This window comes from Neophocaena asiaeorientalis, unplaced genomic scaffold (genome assembly GCF_003031525.2).
Source record: "Neophocaena asiaeorientalis asiaeorientalis breed wild unplaced genomic scaffold, Neophocaena_asiaeorientalis_V1.1 scaffold121, whole genome shotgun sequence".
NCBI classification, from domain to species: domain Eukaryota; kingdom Metazoa; phylum Chordata; class Mammalia; order Artiodactyla; family Phocoenidae; genus Neophocaena; species Neophocaena asiaeorientalis.
In genome coordinates, this window is record NW_020172142.1 from 1,524,904 (window position 1) to 1,548,659 (window position 23,756).

Consider the following 23,756-nt stretch of genomic DNA (forward strand, 5'->3'; position numbering starts at 1 on the left):
TCTGTTTTAACAGCGACAAGGGTTTTCTAGATGGTGAAACTACAGGGTTCTTTCAATTTATTTTCTTCCTTATACCTCCCCAGTTTAATTTAAAAAAAATCCCTACTGAATGTTTCAATGATTTACCAATTTAAATCTCTTTGGATCTATTCTTTCTTCTTCATTCTCAGTGTAATAGGAATTAATCAGGTGAGAGTGAGGACAGGGCAGGGAGGCATTGCAGATTCAAGGAGAGGAGGGAACGTATGAAGAGTCATCTAGGTGAGCGTGAAGGTGTATAAATTAGGAAAAGGAACTAGATGTCCCAGTCTGCAGAGAGGGCTTGTTTGAGATGAGCAGTCATGAATTTAAAGTGAGACCAGCTATTTTCGTCATGTTTTCCTCTAGCCATATTTAGTCACTCAAAGCAGGGGTGCGGTAGGTAGAGAATTAAACTGAACGAGGACTTGGGTTTGCCAGAGGAGGACAACGGAGGAAGAGACAGGAGAGGGATTACGGGTGTGTGTGGCAGTGATAGGGGTTGAACCAGGAACTCTAAGGGGAGTAAAGAGAAAAGTCACCGGGCCCAGGGAGGGCAGGATGGTGAGTGCAAAGTGGTAAAAGGCCAATTTAAGTCTCAGAGGAATTAAACGGCTGTTGGAGATGGGGAGCAGGGCTAGAGAGCTGAAAATTAGGTGTGGGAGCCAGAGAGCAGTGACGCTGAATATAAGGCCATGGGCGGAGGGAACTGAGGGAAGGAAAGACAAGCTCATGGGGAGAGAGGTGGTTGAGGAGCTGAGAGGCTGAGGTGTTGGAAGGATCCTCCCTAGGGATACCCGATTCTCTAAGAACGACAGTGAGCCCAGTGCTAAAAGACTGAGTGAGAAGCAATGACCCAGAAAAATCTGTAGGTGACCACAGTACATGGGGCATCTTCTAAGGGTGTGAGCTTCAAAGCTGGGAGTTTAGCAGGGGAACAAATAGGATGGGCACTTACTGTGGGGCAAAAAAATGGCCCTATCTAGAGAGAAAAAGGGAAAGCTGTGCCTCCAGGGCAGACCAGTGCCCTGCATTACTATTCAGTACTTCAGAGAAGCTGAGAATAAGCTCTCAAAGCAAGGTGGGTATATCAATTCGGGGTCTGTATTAAAAAAAAAAAAAAAAGAAAGGAAGAAAAGAAAAGGAAAAAACCTTACAACAAGAACATTCGTGTGGCAATAAGTATATAGTCAGCAGAAACTAACACACCATTGTAAAGCAATTATACTCCAATAAAGATGTTTTAAAAAATTATTATATAGTATATTTTTTAAAAATACAAGAGTACACTCTCTCTGCTTTATCTGGTACAAGTGAAGTCACAATCTATCAACAAAACAACATTCACTTAAAATAAAAATCTGCAGGGAATTCCCCGGCAGTCCAGTGGTTAGGACTCAGAGCTTCCACTGCAGGGGGCACGGGTTCAATCCCTGGTCAGTGAACTAAGAGCCCACAAGCTGCACAGTACAGCCAAAACAATCAAATTAAATAAGTAAATAAATAAAAATCTGTAGAGGGCAGGAGTATGTCTTTTAATAATCATCCCAATGCCCAGGATGAGTGAAGATTTATCAATGACAGAGATTGTAATTATATTCTTATGTGAAAAACCACAATAATTTTATCATTTCTTTCATTTGAAAATTTGAATTTTGATGTCTTTTTGTAGAAAACTATAACCACCACACAACCACTGTACTTTTATCAACTGATGAGGCCAGAACTTAAGAACAAAGTCCTCTTCCTCAGCTCATTAATCAAGAGCACTTTCAGAAGGACACAAGAAACACAGTGAACATAAGGATAATACACATCATGAGTTCTCAAACAGATTTCCTTCCTGTCATTACTTCCTGTTTCTCAGGCCAATTCAACGAGGCTCGAAAGAACTATGGTGAAATTAACCGCAGAACTTCCTCATAGCACTTCCCTAGATGTTTCCCTGCTAAAAGTATCCCTAGGTACTTTTTTTTTTTTTTAAACTGGAGAGGGAGGCAGATACAATGGCACGTTGCTTCTGCCAATAAGAAGTGAAAATAGAAATTATCAGCTATGTAGTTCTCTTTGGCCTGGACCCTTTGAAAGCTTAATAATGGTTTAAAAGTGCCCTGTTAAATTGCTTCCAAACACTTGCCTCTTTAAAACATAAGGAGACCAAATCTTCATTTTACTTGGGGAAGAAGTGTTTACAAAAAGTTAATTCCTCTACTCATACCTCCAAGAAGTACCGTGACTTTTTCTACCAAAAAGATAAAAGATGTCTATAGGTTAACAGGCAAACCGTGCCTGGTGCCAGTAGGAAAACTGAAGCCAATGGGAAACACAATTCCAATGCCCCCTCCGGCCTGTGCCGTCAGGAGCCTTCTAATGAGGGGAGATCATACCACCTGAGGCAGGCCAGCAGTTCCTGGAGAGCTCCTTCAGCAGAAGTCCAAGTATACAGCTACTAAAGGTGGACCAAGCTTGGATACCTCAAATTAAGGTGTATTTTTTAAATATAAAAGGACAACAGGCCTGCCATAATACAGTAGCTACTCAACCAGACACATTCTGAGAAACACTAAAACTAATAATTTACCTCCAGGTAGAACAACAGGGCTTTCACAACACCGTGCTAAGTGTATACACATGAATGGTCTGGTCCCCCAGGCCACCAGGACGGGAGAAGCACTGTGCTCTGGCCAGCTCCACAAAGCCATTCTGCACACTGGCCTACAAACATTTGTAACTGTGCAACCTCCCCACCACCACCCCCCCAGAAAAAACAAACCCAAAACCTCTCAAACAACTTCAGGAAAGCCTTGCCTATGCAAAACGTAAAGTAATTCTTTCAAAGCAGAAAACTCAAGAGGCTTTACCGTGCAAATGAACACCATGAACTTCTAAGGGGCTGTAGGCTGCCGGGGAGTTGCCTATGCCTCCGGCACCAGAGGGGCACTGTGACTTCAACAGTATTTGTGGCATCTTCTGAGTAGACTGTGAATCAACTCACAGAAGCAACATCTAACTCTCAACGGTTCATCATAACGTACACTAGAGCTGGGTGGGTAACTAAATCCAGGTCCTTGATTTTAGCCAATACTATTCTCCCTGGACTAGTGTCTGATCAGTGCCATCAACACCGAGTAAAGAAAGATGAACACACAACTAAGGCCAAATAACAGATGAGGTAAGAAAAATAACAAAAGATTTCTGGGACTGGCCATGACTCAAACCAGGAAAATGGTCCAAACAGAGCCAAAAGACCTTTTTCATTATGTGTATGAACTCCCAGTACTTGAGTGACATTATCAGGGAAAAGACTGCTAAAGAATTTTCAGTTATCACAATTACCTTTGAACTAGGCAAGTTATTTTCTATGCCCTGAAAGTGCTTTTGTTAAGAAAACCCATACAGAGCCCTACAGAACACCCCCAACCTTCAAAGGGTACACCCACCCCTGGGAGAAGAAGATGAGGAGGCCCTTTCTCAGTGGAAGCCGATGAGTTACATGGAGCAGATGAGGTCTCCCTAAAGTCCACAAAGACTTTTATATTGGAGGACTTTTATATTGGTAGTTCCTTGAAAACCTAAACTGTACTCAGTTAATGTAGGCCCAGAAAAGTACTACACGAGAAAAAATAAGAGAATGAACACAATTATATCTGTCCCAAACGATCACCGTGCCAAAATGTTCCAAGGTGGGCTACAAGGGCAAAATTACTCTTTTCAGGCATCAATATGATAGTGCAGTGGAGTTAGAAATATAGAATTATAGTTCTGCTAAAAATGATCCCCACATTGTCCTTTAAAACGATTAAAAAGCAAATTAAGGAGGTGGCAGACAAAATTCTAATAATTTTCAAATTCATGAATGTACTAGGAAAATTATGTGCTTTGTAGAATTCAGGACTCAAGGATGATAACACTTTGAAAATGAGTACAAAAGGACCCGTACTGCACTGACTAAACACACTGCTTACAAAAATCAGTGACCTCTCTTCTCAACATTCATACTTCAAGACATCATACTTCACCGTATGATGACTCTTCCAGAAAACTATATTCTCACTTGTGGGTGGCAATCATTTCTTTTTACTCCAAACAAGCAATAAAATTGAGATGTTTACTTCATTTTAACTAGATACCTATATGACATGGCATTTTGAAAATCTCCGTTCACTGTTTATTATTAATATCAAAGTAAGACCGAAGATGCTGTGTGACCCTTTGTACAGCTCCCCATTTTATCAATAGTACATACTGTAACTATTCCAGGCAAGGGAAAAAGATAACATAATTCACGAGCCACAACTTGAACAAAGAGGCTATTTTTTGTGAGCAAAAATCAAAGTGAAAGATAATATGATGATTTGTTTTTCATTGTTACTCATCTCTTCAAAATTAAAGGCAAGATTAAATTGAGCTCAAAAAAAAAAAAATTGAGCTCAAGTTAGAGAAATGCCATCACAAAAAGAGATACTGCACAAAACTCAACAATGCTAGCCAAAGTAAATGATGATGCTATATTCCCAGAATTCCATTTTTTATATATGTATAAATCTGTTCTCTTTCAGATTCTTTTCCATTATAGGTTATTATAAGATACTGAATACAGTTCCCTGTGCTATACAGTAGGCCCTTTCTGGTTATCTATTTTCTAAATATTAGTGTGTATATGTTAATCCCAAACTCCTGATTTATCCCTCCCCCATCCTCCCCTTTGGTAACTATAAATTTGTTTTCTATGTCTGTGATTCTGTTTCTGTTTTGTAAATAAGTTCATTTGTATCATTTTTTTTAGATTCCACATATATGCAATATCATATGATATTTGTCTGTCTGACTGACTTTGCTTAATATGATAATCTCTCTAGGTCCATCCCTGTTGCTGCAAATGACATTATCTCATTCTTTTTTATGGCTGAGTAACACTCCATTATATATATGTACCACATCTTCTTATCCATTCTTCTGTCCATGGACATTTAGGCTGTTTCTATGTCCTGGTTGTTGTAAATAGTGGTGCTATAAACGTAGGGGTGCACATATCAAAGTGTATCAAAGTGCACACTTTAAATATAAATATATAAAAAATTTTTAATTTATTATTTTAATTTTTTTCATGATGTTTAATATCAAAATCTATGAAAATGTTTTCTATGGACTTATTTACGCTACTTGGGTCTGTCTCTGAACAAAGTGCATTATCAGAAGAGAATGTATTTTTCCTCCAAATGTCAAATTTTCTTACAGTCAACAGATAAAAATATAAAAAGGTCACTTCCCTAGAGACAAATAAGTACCACTAAGACTTTAAAATTACCTCATTCTGACACCAAATCCCACAAACAGTAGAGACAGCCACATTTTTATTAGGAACGTGAAGAATTCAGCATTACTCACAAGAATAGTTCCGTAACTGAAAAGGAACTCTTCTGTTACAACCTGAGGTCGAAATACCTGTGTGATGAAAGTTTCCACAGATTAAATCCCGAAAGCCATGTACAAAAGAAAAATGAAAATGTTTTGTCTGAGTTGATGTTTCTCAGCTCCAGTTTACAAAGAAGGGAGTCACATTTATATACATTTTTTCCAAACAGGATGATACCTGAGACGTTACGAGGTGAAGCACTATAGGCATGAGGGGGAGACACATCTTCAGCTGCTTCGCTTGAACTGTGGATGGGTGTTTACGACCAGAAACGTTAGCCAAGGCGTTCAGAATGTCACCTGCGAAGCACACCCCAGAGCACACGTGAGGTTAGAGACCACAGATACATAGGGACCACTGGTTGTGGGTTGAACACTAATGGGATTGCTGAGTGAGGCAATTAATCTCCAAATAAAAGAAGTGGGTAGAAGCTGCATTGTTTTATTCACAACTCTTGACATTACAACAGAAAGTTGTGGCCTCTGGGGTCAGGATGGATATAAAATTGATATCTCACCTAGAAATTTAAAATAGAAATGATTTTTTTCTTCTTTTTTTTTTGCACTTTCCAAATTTCAACCATGAGCACTCATTACTTATGTAAACAGAAAAAAGTTATTAGAAAATTACAAGTGAACAGATTATAGGTCTGAATTTTTTAACAATAGAACAGGGTGGTAGTAATAAGATACCAATTCCTAATACTTCTCACCGGATGGCAAGTCCAATAATAAATAAAACTTGTTTGTTGGATACCTGAATCCCTCATCTCCTGAGATAGGACGAGTCAGGAAATAAGAAACTCAACTATCAATTGACCAGCTCATGGCCTTTGGTTTGCAGATTTTAAAAAGGTTACAATCCAAATAAATTTTGAAATGCTCTATTTTCAGTCATTAACAGGCAAAAATCTCCCACAGTATTAGTAAGGAGCAAAAAGTTACTGTCAAATCAGCCATGAAGATATTTTCATTACTTTGATTTAATATTCTGAATTTCTGCACCTAAATATCTTTTCCCATAATGGGTTGGGTCAAATTTAACATTTTAAACATTTCTGGTTTATAGCTACATCTGCTGGAAAAGCATGGAATGAGATTTAAACTAAACGTACGCGTACGCATTCCTTAGATTATTTTCATGTCTGTAAATAACAGTGGAATAACCAATTTTGTTAGCTGTAATAAACATCCTTTGCAAATCATTATTACTTTCATCTTTTATTCAGACCAAAGAAAATTTCAAACTTTGAACTTTAATATCAAAATTCTTTAATATTAAATGTTAATGCCTATGCATTTAAAATTTTTTTTAACAAAAAATAAATTTGTGGCTATAACCTGAAGGAAAAAGCTTTTCTTCAGAATTATGCAGAGAGAAATCTTGAGAAAAGTTACCTAAAATGATAGCCTAAGTCCAATTTTAACCAATTAAAATGCTTTCCTTCTATTTTCCAAAACTGCTAGATGACACTCAATGTAACCGTTAGCCTGCTCATTGCCTCATTCATGTCACTGATACAAAATAATTATGAAAACAGATAAGGCACATTCAAATTTTGAAACTACACATTCAAGAGAAAGTGTCATTGCACTCGCCTGAAAAAAAAAAAAAAACCGGCAAGAACAAAAAAAGAAGGGATGCCTAAATGCCAAGTCGCAGAAAGGTAAGCAGCAAGGGGCCTGAGGACGAGACTCCAATTTACCCAGGATTCGTGGCAGTTCCTGCACGATGTGACAGGTGAGCAGGTCCAGGCATTTGGACAGGTACTCATTGCCGCTCTGCTGTTCCTTGCCTGGAGTGGTCTTTCTGCTGTCTCTCTCGATGTACATCACCAGTCTACACACAGCAAAATGCAAAAGATTACCTCTCATGATAAAACAGTTGATAGCACCTGCCCGAACATGCCACCAAGGCAAGTGTTTCCAGGGGGCACAGTCCCCATCTTGTTGACATTTAGATTTGGAGCAACTTGTCAAGCACAGTCTATTTTTGCCTCCTCGGAACATTTATGCAGAGAGAAAATAAGGCAACTTTGAATCTCTCTGCCGATGTATCACAAAACAATGCCCTGACTTCATTTGCCTCCGGCCCATGAAAGGAAACCACATTCTTCAGACGACAGATGAAAGGCAAACAAAAGCGACTGGAGAGGAGAGGGCTTTGGTGTTCTAAAGATTCAAAGTAGAACCACAAGTTGTCTGCACTTGTGTTGGTCATCAATCTTAAACTTGCTCCGAACCCCAGGCAAGTCATATAAATTCCAGTTCTTTCATTAAATTGTGTATATAAATCCAAAGAAAAAGTTTCATTTCAGCACTGGGTGATATAGATAGCAGACACTATCTGAACATCTGGATTTCACATGCCCTTTTGTCCACTGGTTTTATGAAATCTGTCTCAATAAACTTATTTCTTCTTCAAACAATTGGCATTTATTAAATACCAATCTCTGAACCAACTGCCTCCAATCCAGAACTAGGGGACATACTGAACCATCAGTCTCGTTACGTAGGGTATTGTTGAAAAGTTTTAGGCCCACGTTTCCTTCCCTTTGCTGGACCCACTCCCCAAGTTCCCAGTCCCCGAAATTCTCTAAAAGTCAATGAGTCCCCTGACTTCAAAGACCCCTTTACAGCAATCTCCCTTGCTGGACTCCCTTGCCATTATCCATCTCTCCAGCTCTGTTGCAATCACTCCTCCCATCCAACTTCTACTTCTCAGAACTTCCAAAAACTCCCACTATAAACTGGAAAGGGGTGGTTCTGGACACAATACACACACGTAACGTACACTGAAATCTTAACACTTAGCATTTACGTGGTTCTCTTAGTAGATTTATGCAGCCTTTTGCCTTCCTGCTTATTATTATTTGGAGCCCTATTAGTAAACACCTGGGAATGAAACCAAATCAGAAGTTTGGTTAGTTGACACCTGTTCCATCAGCCCAGCTAAGGAGCGGGACCAGAAAATACCATCTTCCTTTTCGGTTCCCCAAGATGGGTCGTGATATCTCCCTGCCCAGTCTCGCCATCTGCTGAACAGCTTTTCCAACATTAAAGATTCCGGCATTTAACTGCATCCCCTCCAAGCTAAGTATTACAAACATGCCCTCTGACCATAATCTGCTCTTATTCCTACTTGCACGATCTTGCACTGTGACAGTTCTTCAGCCTGCTGGGAACTTCCACTAATTGAATCCATGACATCTTCTCCCAATCCATCAGAACTTCTTCACTTACACTCTTGCCCTCTTTCTTTTCTTTGCACCCAAGCAGCCAAATGATTTGGATGAATCCAATGATCTATATACTTTCTGTACATCTGCAGAGAGCCTGCTCAAGTTAAATACGGGGCAGATTCACTCTATTGTAAATGCATGTCACCAATACTCAGTGGCACTGGACAGTACCAGTGACCCAACTACATTTCACTGGTCGACTTATTCCCAGTCTATCTTCCAATTTTTCTTCTCTTTATACCCTGAAATTTCCATCCTCTCATGAGACTCTCAGTGAGTGCTTTTGCCTCCTACGGTAGAGAGAAAATAGCATCATGAAAAAAACTCTTCTTCCTAATTCTCAGTTTACTGTGCGTTCTATCCTAGGCTCCTTTCCTCCCATCACAACTGTAGACCTCTCTCTCCTTCCAACTGTGCTTTGGATCACATTCCCTTCCACTTTCTCAGAACCTTAAAACTGCCAATTACTCGTTTTCTGCTTTTATATATTCACACTCTCCCATTTAACAAAACGCTTTTCACGTCCTTCTACCAACTGCCCCATTGCCTCTCTCCTCCCTTTCTCGGTAAAACCTCTTAAAAGAGAAATCTACAGCTTGTATCTCCAATTTTCCTCCTAACTTCCTCAACCCACCACAATGTGCTCTCACTCCCATCACTTGCTCTGAGGTCACCAACAACCTCCATGACATCAAAGCCAATGGACACCTGTCTGCCTTCACCTGTCTGAACAATTCGGCAGGGTTCAATACACCTGCCACTCCTGCTCGTCTACACATCATGACAGCATACGGTTCTAGTTTCCTTCTCTGGTTTCTTTAGCTGTTCCTTCTCTGGGTCTTTTGTTGGTTCATGCTCCTAAATGCTCAAATCTATCAAAACTCAGTTCTGGGTCCACTACTCTTTTCTTTCTACCCATCTCACGCAGGTCATCTCATCCCCACCCATGATTTAATTTACCACCTATCTACACAGACATTTTCCAATCACCTATGTACAGCCCAAACCTGGTGTCTCAAGCTACAGACCTGTACATTCAACTGCTGACTTGACTTGACGTCTGCTTTTCCTTGTCTCAAAGGCATTCCTAACTCTACAGATCCCCAAAAAACACCATTATCATCCCAACAAAACTGGTTGTCTTTCAGAATATAATATTCCACCATACAGCGTCACTCTCTACAAGCCAGATACCTAGGAGTCATCCTTCTCACCGCCCTTTCTCTCACTTCCCACACCAAGTCAATCATTAAATACTCCTTAAACCATCACACTTTTCCACTCCTCACCAAATGCAAGCTCCCAAACTCCCTTCTCCTTCTTCTATGACCAGAGCCTCCTAGCTGGCCTACCTGCTTCTACTCTGTCTAACCCTTACACACTTTACATCTAAACTGATCTTGTCCACCACCTTGCTCCTGTGTTTAAAACCCTTCAGTGGAACCCCACTCTTCTTAACATGGGAGTTCTTAACACTCCTTATCATAACTTACAACACCCTCAACTATCTCTCCAGCTTCCACTTGCTTTCTCTCCCCGGCAGTCATACTGTTCTTCTTACAGTCCCTCAAACTCAATACCTCCCCCAGCAACAAGGTACTGCCTCTCTGCCTGCATGGCTTTTCTCTCCACTCCTTGCTGGTGAACTCCTATACATATTCCATAATTCACTGCAGTTTTCACTGACTTCTTAAATTAAACCTATGACATTGTCTCATAGCATTAAGGCCCTTACCTAACTGCAGTTTCTTGATATATTTTTTGTTATCTGATAATGTTTGTCATTCCAGTAAATTTAAAAATAGCCAAGGGCAAGGACTGTATCTGATTTTTCTCACCACAACATCATTGCACTTATGGGCATAGTTCCTGACACAAAATAAGGGCTCAATAAACATCAGCTGAATAGATACATATGGCTGTTGAGATTGCTGTAAGACTTTACCTAGTTCTCTACATCAATTCCTTGGTCCTTATTTCCCCCAAGGCCTTTTTCTTAATTCTACTGTTTGATTATACTGCTGAATCACATAAGAAGTAAAAGAATCTTCTGCTTAGGAAAAGATACCATGAGCAAAACCAAGAGACAAATAAATTGGGGAAAAATACGTCCCCCATTTGGTCATCAATAGATAAATGGATAAAAAAAAGATGTGGTGTATACATGCAATGGAATTATCATTGCTTTGCAACACAAGGATGGAACTTAAGGACATTATGCTAGGTTAAAATCAGCCAGACAGAGAAAGATAAACACTGCATGGTATTACTTATATGTGGAATCTAAAAAAAAAAGTCAAACTCAAAGGAAACTAAGAATAGAAAAGTGGTTGCCAGGGGTTGGGGTAAATAGTGAGAAGCTGGTATAAGGGTACAAAACTTTAAGCTACAAGATGAATAAGGTCTGAGGGTCTAACGTAAAACCTGGTGACTATAATTGAGAACACTGTATTATACGGTTCAAATTTGCTAAGAGTAAAACTTAAATGTTCTCACCAAACACAAAAACAGAAAATATGTGAAGTGACGGATGTGTTACCTAGATGGGAGGATCCTTTCTCAATGTATGTATATATCAAAGCACCACGATGTACACTTTAAATATCTTATAATTCTATATGTCAATTATATCTCAATAAAGCTAAAAAATTTTTAAGACAAATTGGGAAACAACATTTCCAATTCCTATTAAAATACCTGTATACATATGACACACAGCAAAAATCTGAGGCGGAAACTGTCCAGCAAAAGGGAACTGGTTAAATAAAATACAGTCCACTGTTACAATGTAGCTACCAAAACAAGGAGCAAGCTCTACATATATTTTGGGAAAAAAACGCGAGGTACCTTAAGTAAAACAAGCAAAGTTCAAAATAGTATGCTTTTGTGTAACAAGAGAGGAATATAATCTATACTCACGTTTGCTTGGATTTAAAAAAAAATTCTGGAAGGATGAATAAGCAAGTAATAATAACGCTTTATTTCGCATGGTGGTAATCTGGGGCTGTGGAGCATGACATGTAATTTCTTACTTTTTGATTTTTTCTGGATTATGAACCATGAGTAGGAGTTACCTACTCAAAACTTAAGTTAAAATGTTTTGCAAACATGAGGCAGTATCATTGTTCTACACAGCCAATTTTTTAAAAAAATTTTTAGGTGATGTAATGCTCAATTACACAGGATACGCTACCAGGTGATAAATGCTGTGTGCCCTACCCCTTTCTGTAAGAGCTATAGACCTCCATCTTCTCACTGTGCCAAGAGTCAGGCTGACTTTAAAGAAGAGGTAAATCAACAGCAATACCACACCAGTAGCCCAAAACTTTATTACGGCCTGTGCCCCATTATGATTTCTAGATTATTTTTCTCCTTTCCTTCAGTAGGGTGATTCTTTTAACTTGATAATATTGACAGAGATTTCAACAAATCTGGCTATAATTCCCAGCCCTAGCACTTTCTAACAGTGTGATCTTGAACAAATCTCTTAAGCTCACACAGGCTCTGGGTGCGCAGGCCTGGCAGCCATGGCTCACGGGCCTAGCTGCTCCACGGCATGCAGGATCTTCCCGGACCGGGGCACGAACCCGTGTCCCCTGCATCCGCAGGTGGACTCTCAACCACTGCGCCACCAGAGAAGCCCAAATTTCTTAAGCTCTTTAAAGCTTCAGTTTTCTAATTATAAATGGGATGAACTTCTTTACAAAACAGAAACAGACTCACAGACATAGAAAACAAACTTACGGCTACCAAAGGGGGAAGGGGGGAGAGGGATAAATTGAGAGTATGGGATTAACAGATACACACTACTATGTATAAAATAGATAAACAACAAGGACTCACTGTGTAGCAGAGGGAACTATATTCAGTATCTTATAATAAACTACAGCAGAAAAGAATTGAAAAAATATAGATATATATATATGTATAACTCACTTTGCTGTACACCTGAAACTAACACAATACTGCAAATCAACTATACTTCAATTAAAAAAAAAAGAAATGGGTGGTATTAATGCGAACTTTAGTAATTATTAATATGGTAAGCATATTCTGATATTTCTTTGTTGTTCATATTTTCTCTTTTGTGCAATACCTGTTCCGGTCTTTTGCACATTCTCCCACGGGTTATTGATCTTTTGTTATTGACTTGGAGGCATTATTTATATGATCCAGAACTGTCCCTCTTCCCCTTCCTTTTTTTTTTTTCCCCTTCTTTCTCTTTCTTCTCCTTTGAGTGTCTTTCACACGGAAGTCTTCAATCCACTGGAAACTGATTTATCATATGGATTTCAAAAGAAATCTAATTCCACTGTTTTTCCAAGTAGATAACCACTTGCCCTGGTACCATGCATTGAAAAGATACTTCTAAAAATGAAGGGTGAAGGAAAGGGAGCAAAAGTACAAATATTTGGCAAAATCTGATTAAAAAGTGTTTGATTTGTAGATTACCTCCTCTACCCAATGAATCTAGGTGACTACCGCCAGACTTGCACATACGTGGAAGTCTGGAGATTTATTCTCTAAAGAAAGTCAAACAGAAAGTTTCTAGACTAGGAGAAAGCAAACTAAGTCAAAGAGGGAGCCACCGGGGGAATTCCCCAGCGGTCCAGTGGTTAAGACTCTGTGTTTTCATTGCTGAGGGCACGGGTTCAATCCCTGGTAGAGGAACTAAGATTCCACAAGCCACATGGTACGGCCAAAAAAAGAGGTGGCCACCAAACAAAACCAGGAGACTAGGTGAATTTCTGCACAATGAATACTAGAACTTCCAGCTGCCTTCCCCAGGGTGGCTCCCCAGACCCAGGCAGCCAGGTCCCTGCCCTCCAGGCTGACACCTGCAACGCACTTCAGTGAAACTAACTGGCCCAAGAGAAACACCCTAGAGATATTGATGCTAAAGTTCATGTCAAAATGCCCATAGAGATGATCTTGGTGTGAAGCTCAAAGTCAACAAAATCCGCCCATGCGCTGAGTACTTCTAGAACAGGTTGGCATTCCCTCAACTCTTCAACCACCAGACTAAATATTACCAGTTATCTGAGAGCACGCCTTCTTTGTTTGATACTATATTTGCAGATCTTCATCTACATTCTTTTTCCTTGCTGTGTGGTATTCCAGCGTGTGAATATACCACAGTTTATTCATTTTACTGTTGATGGACATTGGGGCTATTTCAATTAATGAATATGGCCAAGCACTTCTTATGCTGAATGCATGGAAACATTTCTGTTGGACATATATTTGGAAGTGAAATTGCTGGATCATAAGGTATGCCTAGATTCAGATTAATAGGCATGGCTGATGATCAGTTTTCCAAAGTGATTAAGTCCATTTACACTGCAACAGGCAGGTATAAGAATTTCAGTTACTCTACATCCTTGCCACAATTCTGCATTATCAGGCTTTTTAATTATAGCCACGCTTCAGGACACCCATTGGTATTTCATTGTGACCAAAGTGCATTTTCCTGATGATGATTAACATATCTTTTCAGGTATTAATTGGCCATTCAAAGAAAACCAGTTCTGTAAAGTTCCTGTTCAAGTCTGTGCTCAGTTTTCTATTGGGTTATCTGCCCTTCAGTTGCTTATATATTTTAGTTAAGAGCCCATGTCGATTATGTGTATAGCAGATACTTTTCCCTGCTCTATGGCTTGTCTTGTTACTTTCTTAGTGATGCATTCTGATGAAGAGAAGCTCTTAATTTTAAGGCAATCCAGTTTATCAATACTTTCCTTTATGACAGTGCTCTTGTGTCCTGCTAAAAACTCTTGGTCTAACTCCAAGGTAATGAAGAAATGTTCAAGTAAGTCAGAAAGAAAAAGACAAATACCGTATGCTAACACATATATATGGAATTTAAGGGGAAAAAAATGTCATGAAGAACCTAGGGGTAAGACAGGAATAAAGACGCAGACCTACTGGAGAACGGACTTGAGGACATGGGGAGGGGGAAGGGTGAGTTTTGACAGGGCGAGAGAGAGTCATGGACATATACACACTAACAAACGTAGTAAGGTAGATAGCTGGGGGGAAGCGGCCGCAAGGCACAGGGATATTAGCTCGGTGCTTTGTGACAGCCTGGAGGGTGGGATGGGGAGAGAGGGAGGGAGGGAGACGCAAGAGGGAAGACAGATGGGAACATATGTATATGTATAGCTGATTCACTTTGTTATAAAGCAGAAACTAACACACCATTGTAAAGCAATTATACCCCAATAAAGATGTTTTAAAAAAAAAAAAAAAGAAACAAACAAATAGGAGTTTCAAAGAAGAAAGTAAATACAGATTTATAGTTCTTGGGACTATTTTTTAGTGTTCAATGATTTATACACTTTTTAAAGTATTACTGAATACTAATGATAAATACGATGTTCTAGATATAAAACTGAAGCTATGTAAAGCAAAAAAAAAAGAAAAAGAAATGTTCATGTGTCTAATCTACTGGAAATTTTATTGTTTTATCTTTTTACATTTCAATGTGCAATCTACATGAATTAACTCCTTTGTACAGTGTAATTTAGAGATAAAGGGTTTTTTTTAATATTGATGCCAAAATGATCCAGCACCATTTATTGTTAAAAACCCTCATTTCCCCACTGTTTTCTTCTGTCTCTTCTGCTCTTCTCCATATTTTCCACCCTTTTGTTGCTCTCCATTGATCCCAGATGATTTGAGTACAGTCTATTAATCTCTATTCAGCTGTGTCTAATCTGCAGTTAACCCGATCCACTGAGTTCTTCCTCTCAGTTACTGAACATCCACTTTGTTTGTCTTTATAGTTCTAATTGTCTACTGAAATTCTCCATCTTCCAAATTCTTTGAATATACTGATCGTAGTTATTTTAAGGTCTATATCTGATTAACTCCATTGTAACCCCTGGGGATACTGTAGTTTATCTCATTTGGTTTTTGTATCGTATCATCTTATCTTCTCATATGCCTGAGTACTTTCTGATGAGTGTTAGACTCTATCCACACAGTCTGTGAACAGTGGAAGGATATTTTGAGGCCTAGGGTTAGACTTCCCGAGACAGGATTTACATATAATCCTGGATCACCTTAACCCAACCAGAGACTGAGATGATTCAAAAGTGGTTCTTTCCCTATGCCTGGAAATCCTCCATATAAATAACAGGGTTGCCAGAAACAGAGGGCAGGGAAAATGGAAATGTTTATCTTTTAGAAATCAGAGAATACAAAAGAAATCCCATCAAAGTTTACAGAGTATAAAAAGTAAATTCACACTTGTCTCTAAGGAATCAATTTTTTCTAAAATCTGTATTATCTATTGCAAAATTTAATAACGTGCTACTTAATTACGACAGTATGAAATACCATTTCTTTAAGGCAAAAACTACTCACTCTTCAACCACTAGCACAGACTGTTAACACATAAGAAAATATCTATTACCTCTGCTGGGAGAAATAAAAGACTGAAGGGATCCATATAATATATTATAAATAATATATTTAAAAATAATATAAAACTCACTCTAGAATGATGCTTCATTTCTTCATGCCCTCCCTGACGCCTTCACATTACAGGATGTGTTTACACAGGCTATAGTAGAATAAATTGACTTTACTGACAGCGGAACATTAGTTAGTAAAAGAATTCACATTCTATGAAGGAAATAAAATGTGGAAACATTTGAGGGTAGTGTCCATAAACACTTCAAAATTGTTCTACGATGGAACTGCAAATGTTATTTCTTAGTGGTCTACAAAGATATCAAGTTAAAAAGATAAACAATCTGAACAGTAATCCAAGTATTATTGAGATGGGGGAGTCTGGCAGTGGAAGTGGACTTCGGGAACAGATTTGGTTCGTTTATGGCAACTTGAAGATTCCTCTCGGGCATGCCATTGAATATGTTAAGATAATATAAGGCTGGAGTGTAGAGAGGTCATACAGGTGCATATCAATAAATAGATGGTATTTGAAGCCACTGGATTAGGTGAAATCACATTAGGATAGCAACGTAAGAGAAACAGAGGGCCCAGGAAGATGCAGAAGAGGGAGAACCAGCAAAGAGACTGAGGTGGGACAAAAGCAAAGAATGTATGCTAACTTCCTACCGTGAGCCCTGTAACTACAGAGGCGAATTCTGGTTCAAGTTGGCCAACTGAACCCAAATATTATACTTCCCTTTTTTTTTTTTTCTTCACATTCCCAAAGGAGATTCACATTATCCCGAAAAACAGGAAATTGCACCATTCACAGCCAGAACCTTCAAAGAATTTCCTAAGGATGATGGTGCAGATATAAGTGCATTAAGGGAAGGCCCAAGCTCACATGAAGGAAAAATGTGCGTGGGAAGCAAGGAGAACCCCAGCAGAACCCTAAGCTCTGAATGGCAGGGGAACAAGTTTACACTTTGAAGCTGATACGAAGAGGTGAGTTTCTCAACGCTATGAACCATTTTTTTTTTTTTTTTTTTTTGCGGTACGCGGGCCTCTCACTGTTGTGGCCTCTCCTGTTGTGGAGCACAGGCTCCGGACGCGCAGGCTCAGCGGCCATGGCTCACGGGCCCAGCCGCTCCGCGGCATGTGGGATCTTCCCAGACCGGGGCACGAACCTGTGTCCCCTGCATCGGCAGGCGGACTCTCAACCACTGCGCCACCAGGGAAGCCCTATGAACCATTTTTAAAGGAATTAGTATCAGCAAACCTGGACCAAAGGCCATGGTAACTAAGAGGAGAGGGGTCACAGGGAGACTGAAGGAAAAAGCAAAGGAATGACTTCACGAAAGTGGCATTTGAGGAATATGAATCTGGTAATGGCACAGATAAATGATGAGAGAGGAAGTCAGCCAGGCGGGCAATGAGGAGTTACGAGTATGCAGGTGAACAGGAGAAACAGAAGGGAGCTCAAGAGCAGAGAAGAGCTGGCTGCCTGGAAATGGTGTGAACCGCAGACAAGATTCCACCAGTCTCTTACTGAGAGGATGGCACATTCACATAGTGAGAAATCAATTATACGGGGTTTAAAAATGAAGAAGCCACACCCCCTGCTTTACCTTAACCCGGGTTCCTCCAGGACGCCCTCACCCCTGCCCCACCCCCATTCCTACCCCCCTGAGACATCCTCCCTCCCCTTCTGGTCCTACTGGGCTCGGTGCCCATCAGTGGACTACTCCATTGTCTATTTCTACTGCAGATCTCCCCATGTGCAGCATGACGCTGACACGAGATGCAAACTGTGGCTAATCCATCCCACTTGGATTCACCCTGGCCCGCCTCACACACAGATCCTTGGTGAAACCATATACTATTCCAGAAAATCAAGACACCATGCTTTCCTTTGCTTCACTTCAATCTAAACACATTTTTATGTATCTACTGCACATCCTTTAACTTATAAGTGTATTTTCCCCCTTAAGGAAAAATTTGTAGTTTAAATATGGGATCTTGGGGGGGAGGGATAAATCTGGAATTAACAGATACAGACTACTACGTATAAAATAGATTAACAACAAGGACCTAATGCATAGTACAGGGAACTATATTCAATATCTTCTAATAACCTATAATGAAAAAGAATCTGAAAAAAAATATATATGTGTATATATAGATGAATTACTTTGCTGTATACCTGAAACTTTGTAAATCAGCTCTACGTCAATAAATAAATAATAAAATATTAATAAAAAAATAAATATGGGATCTTCAACAAACTCATCATCCAACACTTCTGTTTGTAATGACAGCTACCGTCTCTTGGGTTGCGATGGTCAGGCTATAGTCAGTTTTGGCCCAAATCCAAATTACACTGACACACCACATGTATGGACCTACTCCATGCTTATTTCTTCAGCTCCTAAATTTATAACTGGAATAGACATACTTGGCAACTAGCAGAATCCACACATCGGCCATCTGATCTGTGCAGTGAGGGCTATTATGGTAAAAAGGGACAAACAGAAGCCCCTGGCATGTCCCCTCTTTAAAAAAGATAGTAACCCATATCCATAGAAAACCAAATCATAGGAATGGATGGATACCAACATCAAAAAAATTGAAAGGTACGGGATTGATAAAATCTATCATATCCCCATTCGCCTGTCTGGTCTGTGAACAAGCTTAGAAAATGACTGTGTGGATTATCCAAAATATAAAGAGGTTGTGATTCCAACTGCAGCTGCAGTTTCAGGTCTGGTACCTCTACTGGAGCAAATCAACATCGCCCTGAGGTGGTACTCGCTACCGACCTGGCAAAGGCTTTGTTCTACGTATGCAACTGGAAGAACCGCCAGCACGTGTTTGCTTCTTACTCGGGGCAAACAGTAAAGTTCTGTTTTGAGAACTGCCTTGCCTTTGAGCTATGCTAACGATCCTGCTCTTGGCCATCAATACAGTCCGCAAAGATCTACATCCTCTTGATGGCCCATCAACATCACACCTGTACTTGTGCACTAGCACTTTGATGACATGAGGCTGACTGGATCTGAGAAACAGGTAGCAGCAAGCACTTCAGTTGGCTTAGTAAAACATGTGAGAGACAGATAAACCGCATAAAAATCCATGGTCTACTAGCCCTCAATGAAGTTCCTAGGGCTCAGTGGTCTACAGCATGTTGGGCTATCCCTCCAGGTCAAAGACAAGTTATTGCGTCTGCTACTGATTATGACCCAAAGAGTAGGCTTTGTGAACTTAGGAGGCAATACATACATACCACCTTTGAATGTGTCCCTTGGACTCATTATCTGAGAGACTCATAAATTTAATAGTTTTTAGCGGAATTGGAGTGAATAAAGGCTCTGCTGCAATTCCAACTTGCAGCGTAAGCTGCTTTGCCATACGCTGGGCCTTATGACCTAGCATGTCTACTGATATTCTCGGTGCCTGGAAAACAGGGGTGATGCATGGCGCCCCAGGGAAGCATCAATAAGTGAATCACGACCCTGATCTTTGGGTCACTATATTCTGAAGAGTTGTGTCCTCCCCAAAATGTACATTAGAATCCGAACACTCAATGTAAGGAATGCTCCTCATCAACGATGGCCTAGATTCTGCCACTCCAGCCAACACGAGAAACCGGTGCTGAGCCCTCAGCCTGGCCCCATGTCCTGGGGGGAACAGCCAGTCATCTTGCAACAGGTTGGTGTACAAAAGGGGCAGTAAACTCTCCTCGCTGGAACAGTTATACCCTGAATATGGACTCGCTGTCCTTGCCACATGCCTCTGCCAGTGCCACTAAGTACGGACTTAAGAAATACCTTATTTATCATCACGATAATCAATGTAACACTATATCTGATCAAGCAACTTACTAATAGCAAAAGAAAGGTGGTAATATGCTCAAGCCCACTAAACCTGCTCATCAGCAAGTACGCCATCACCCAGAGGCACCTGGCTTGGCTGAAAGGAGGAATGGCCGACTGCAAACTCAGTCGTGCTGCCAGCTGGGAAACGACACAACGAAAAACTGGGTCCTATCTTACAACAACAAAGTGTATGCGTTGAACCAGGAAACAAAATACATGCTTTTGCCTTCCCCACAGTCAAAACACACAGGACTGGTAATCAAGGGGTAGAAGTGGGAGTGACTGCCTCTCAGTATTATACCTAATAGCCCACTCCCAAGATTTTTACTTCCAGTCTCCATGACCCTGAGCTCTGCTGGAAGGGGTCCAAGGAAGAAAGGTTTCCACCAGAGGACATAGCAAAAATTCCATTTTGGGGGATGAAGAGGATTACTCTACTGATTAAGAGTGAGTGATTCATGATCACCAAGGGAATATTACGTTGCTGTCAAACAGTGCAGACTGGGGCTACCCAGGAGATTCTCTGAAGAGCCTCACGGTACTTCCATATCTAAAAGCTAAAGTTAACAAAAATCTAAGCAACCAAGAAAAGGCTGGTTCAGATCCTTCAGGTACTTGACATCCCCGGAAAAGTACGAATCTGTGATTCAAGTTTATTTATAACAGTGGAACTTCTGAATCATAAGGATTCATGATACACATTTTTAAATGCCCTCAAAAAGGTAACCTCACCTACTGGCTAAAAGTTGCCCCTGTAACTGTACTTTGGATATAAGATAGTACTTTGGATATAAGACAGTGCAAGGTTTCTTCCCTTGATTTGACATTATGATGGGTAGAAACAGTATTTGGTTATCATTTTAATTTGCATTTCTCTGATTAGACTTGAAGCTGAATATCTTTATGAATCTTTTTTACAGTACACGGATTAACTCAGTGTTATATACGATGCAATAATTTACAGATTTTCTTACCATGAAATTTTATTTATGATTTGCGGGGGATATAAAAGTTTCTAAGCTAAACTATCACTATCTCCTTTCACGGTTTCTTTCAATCCTTTTCTGCTCAGAAAAGCTCTCCTTGCCCATATGTAAACATATTTTCTTCCAGCTGTTTACAGTTTCTTTCTCATATATAATTCTTTAATACATCTGGAATTGACTTTTGTATGGTATAAGCTGAGAAAATATTTTCCCACACAGTTAACCAATTATACAAAGTAAACGTTTCTTTTTTTAAAAAAAAATCTTTTAAGATCAAAGCAGATTTTTTCCCCACTGATTACCATATTAATAGCAATGCTATGGGGAAACAAACAAAAAACCTCTAGGAAAACCTGATCCATCAGGAGGCATTGACGTTGCTGGCTCACAGCAAACCTACACAATGAACTTACAAGACCATTCATCCCTCAGAGGGTTATCATTTCTAGAGACACACGAGACCCTGTTTTATCTTCTGTCATTTTCAATATGAGTATGAAATCGTTTGGAGAAATAGGTGAACACTTGGGGGCTATTATATCATTTTTATCTAACCCTGACAGCTCAATTTCACTGCCTGTTGTACGAGATAGATTTGAGAGCTGACATCATAGAAACCGTGCTGAAAGTTAATCCATAAAAGGCTGATGGTGATGATGGTAAGCAGGAAAAAATATCTACATAATGTAGCAAAGGTTATCGTGGGCTCCTGATAAGAGGTTTCAGTTCTCCGGCAGACAGGCAGCATCACGGTTAGCTCGGAAACACAGCTGCTAGCGGAGTTTCAAGGCACAGGTGTGGAAGGGAGAAGAGTTTGCTATACAAACTCATCACAGAGAACTTTAACATCTCGCTAACCTGAAGTCTGCCTCCCTTTCGCATACCTTTATATTCAACATTGCATTTTATATGCTCACTAGTGTAATACCTGGGCTGCAAAGCACAAAGGAACAAATACCAACCATTCTTCCATAGTCTGGACTGGCTACCTATGTGATTTTGAAAGTAATTTATATTATTAATTTTAATCTACACAGCCTAAACAAATCTGAGTTTTGACACACATATATCCCCATATCTCCTCCCTCTTGTGCCTCCCTCCCACCCTCCCTATCCCACCCCTCTAGGTCATGGTAAAGCACTGAGCTGATCTCCCTGTGCTATGTGGCTGCTTCCCACTAGCTATCATTTTGCTTCTTGACCCGTAAATCCTAAAACATTTACTCTCTGTTTCCAGGAGAAGTTTTCTAGTTCCTAACCTAGATCCATATCAGCAATTCTAGGATCTCCCCAGTATCCTACAACAAGTAAAAAGCCAGATCGAGAAATAGGCGATAAGCCGTATGTTCAAGAGCACGGACCAGACAGTTTCAAAAACGTTAATCGAGAAGCATCAAAGGATGAAGGGAGGGGCTTCCCTGGTGGCGCAGTGGTTGAGAGTCCGCCTGCCAATGCAGGGGACACGGGTTCGTGTTCCAGTCCGGGAAGATCCCACATGCCGCGGAGCGGCTGGGCCCGTGAGCCATGGCCGCTGAGCCTGCGCGTCCAGAGCCTGTGCTCCGCAACGGGAGAGGCCACAACAGTGAGAGGCCCGTGTACCGCAAAAAAAAAAAAAAAAAAAAGGATGAAGGGAACCTGAGGTGCATCAGAACAGCTTCTCCTTTTAGAGGAAGGAGGTGAGACCCAGAGACAGTGAGAGATCTGCCTAGTCGAGAACCAGTCCATGTACTCCTGATCCTCGCCCTGCCTCTTCCTCCGCTTTTCTAGGCTGCTCCTCTGGGCTTTCAGCTACTCATTCCAGAAGCTCACACAAATCAGAACTATGACCAAACCACCAGTCAAGAACGCCTTGCAAAAATGTAAACCAAAACCAACTTTAACACCCTGCCTTGGACTGTACTCAGATGTAGGAAACTCCAAGCACTTCCCAACATCCTGCTTCAGCGTTTCCAAGCTGAGGTGACAAGTGAAACATTAAACCCTTGGAAAAATCTAGGAAAAAAATTTTGAATACCAGGTACATAGGGGCCAAGAAATACTACTAATAAAACTAATAAGCAGGGGTCAAATTGACGTCATTGGTGAAACTGTCAGAGAAAATCTTACCGTGCTTGGCAGCTGAGCAGCAGCATCTCGTGGTTATGAATCAAAATATACAGAAGAACCAGGAAGGATTTTGCTCTGATGGATGTCGAGGGGCTGTCCAGTAAACGGATAATTGTAGAGACAAAATCCTGTGGGAGACATTAGAATATTTTTTGAGAGAACATGAAATAAATAGAGTAGTCAACTCTGAGGGTCAATAGACTGTAATAACCAAACAGATAGCAGAAAATAAAATAATATCAGCTATTGCTTTTGCATTTTTAATTTGTGCTGCTCCCTATACCAAGTTATTAATATGTATGATCTCATTTAAACCTGAAAAGAAGTTATGAAGAGTTGATAATATTATCCCTATTTTAAAGAGGAAAAGGAATCTTGAAAATTTAAGCACTTTGCCCCAATTCACAAAATTGAATTCAAATCCAGGCCAGGCAGATACAAAGCCTGCTTCTTAACCCCTCCATCACAGGACTAGAAGCGTAGCTATAAATAACTAGAACTGAAAGTCACAACTGCATGGAGGCATCAACTTCTGAGCAAACCTGCACACACAGAGATCACGTCTCTAGTCTACACAGCTGAGGTCCTACAGACATAAAATAAAAACAACAGCCAGGGCTTCCCTGATGGCGCAGTGGTTGAGAGTCCGCCTGCCGATGCAGGGGAACGTTCCGGAGCACAAGCTCCAGACACGCAGGCTGAGTAGTTGTGGCTCA

At 40.3% G+C, this 23,756-nt stretch overlaps 1 protein-coding gene across 2 annotated transcripts in view; it reads right to left on the reverse strand.

The window, feature by feature from the left end:
* Window positions 1-23,756, reverse strand: part of ULK4 (unc-51 like kinase 4) — a 511,648-nt gene that overhangs the window by 355,516 nt on the left and 132,376 nt on the right. For both annotated transcript variants that reach the window (XM_024753918.1, XM_024753910.1), the window contains 4 exons: window positions 23,041-23,168; window positions 7,140-7,273; window positions 5,612-5,733; window positions 5,407-5,463 (listed from right to left, as the gene is read on the reverse strand). In XM_024753918.1, coding sequence (XP_024609686.1) covers window positions 5,407-5,463; window positions 5,612-5,733; window positions 7,140-7,273; window positions 23,041-23,168 — 441 coding nt within the window. The remainder of the gene's footprint in view (window positions 1-5,406; window positions 5,464-5,611; window positions 5,734-7,139; window positions 7,274-23,040; window positions 23,169-23,756) is intronic.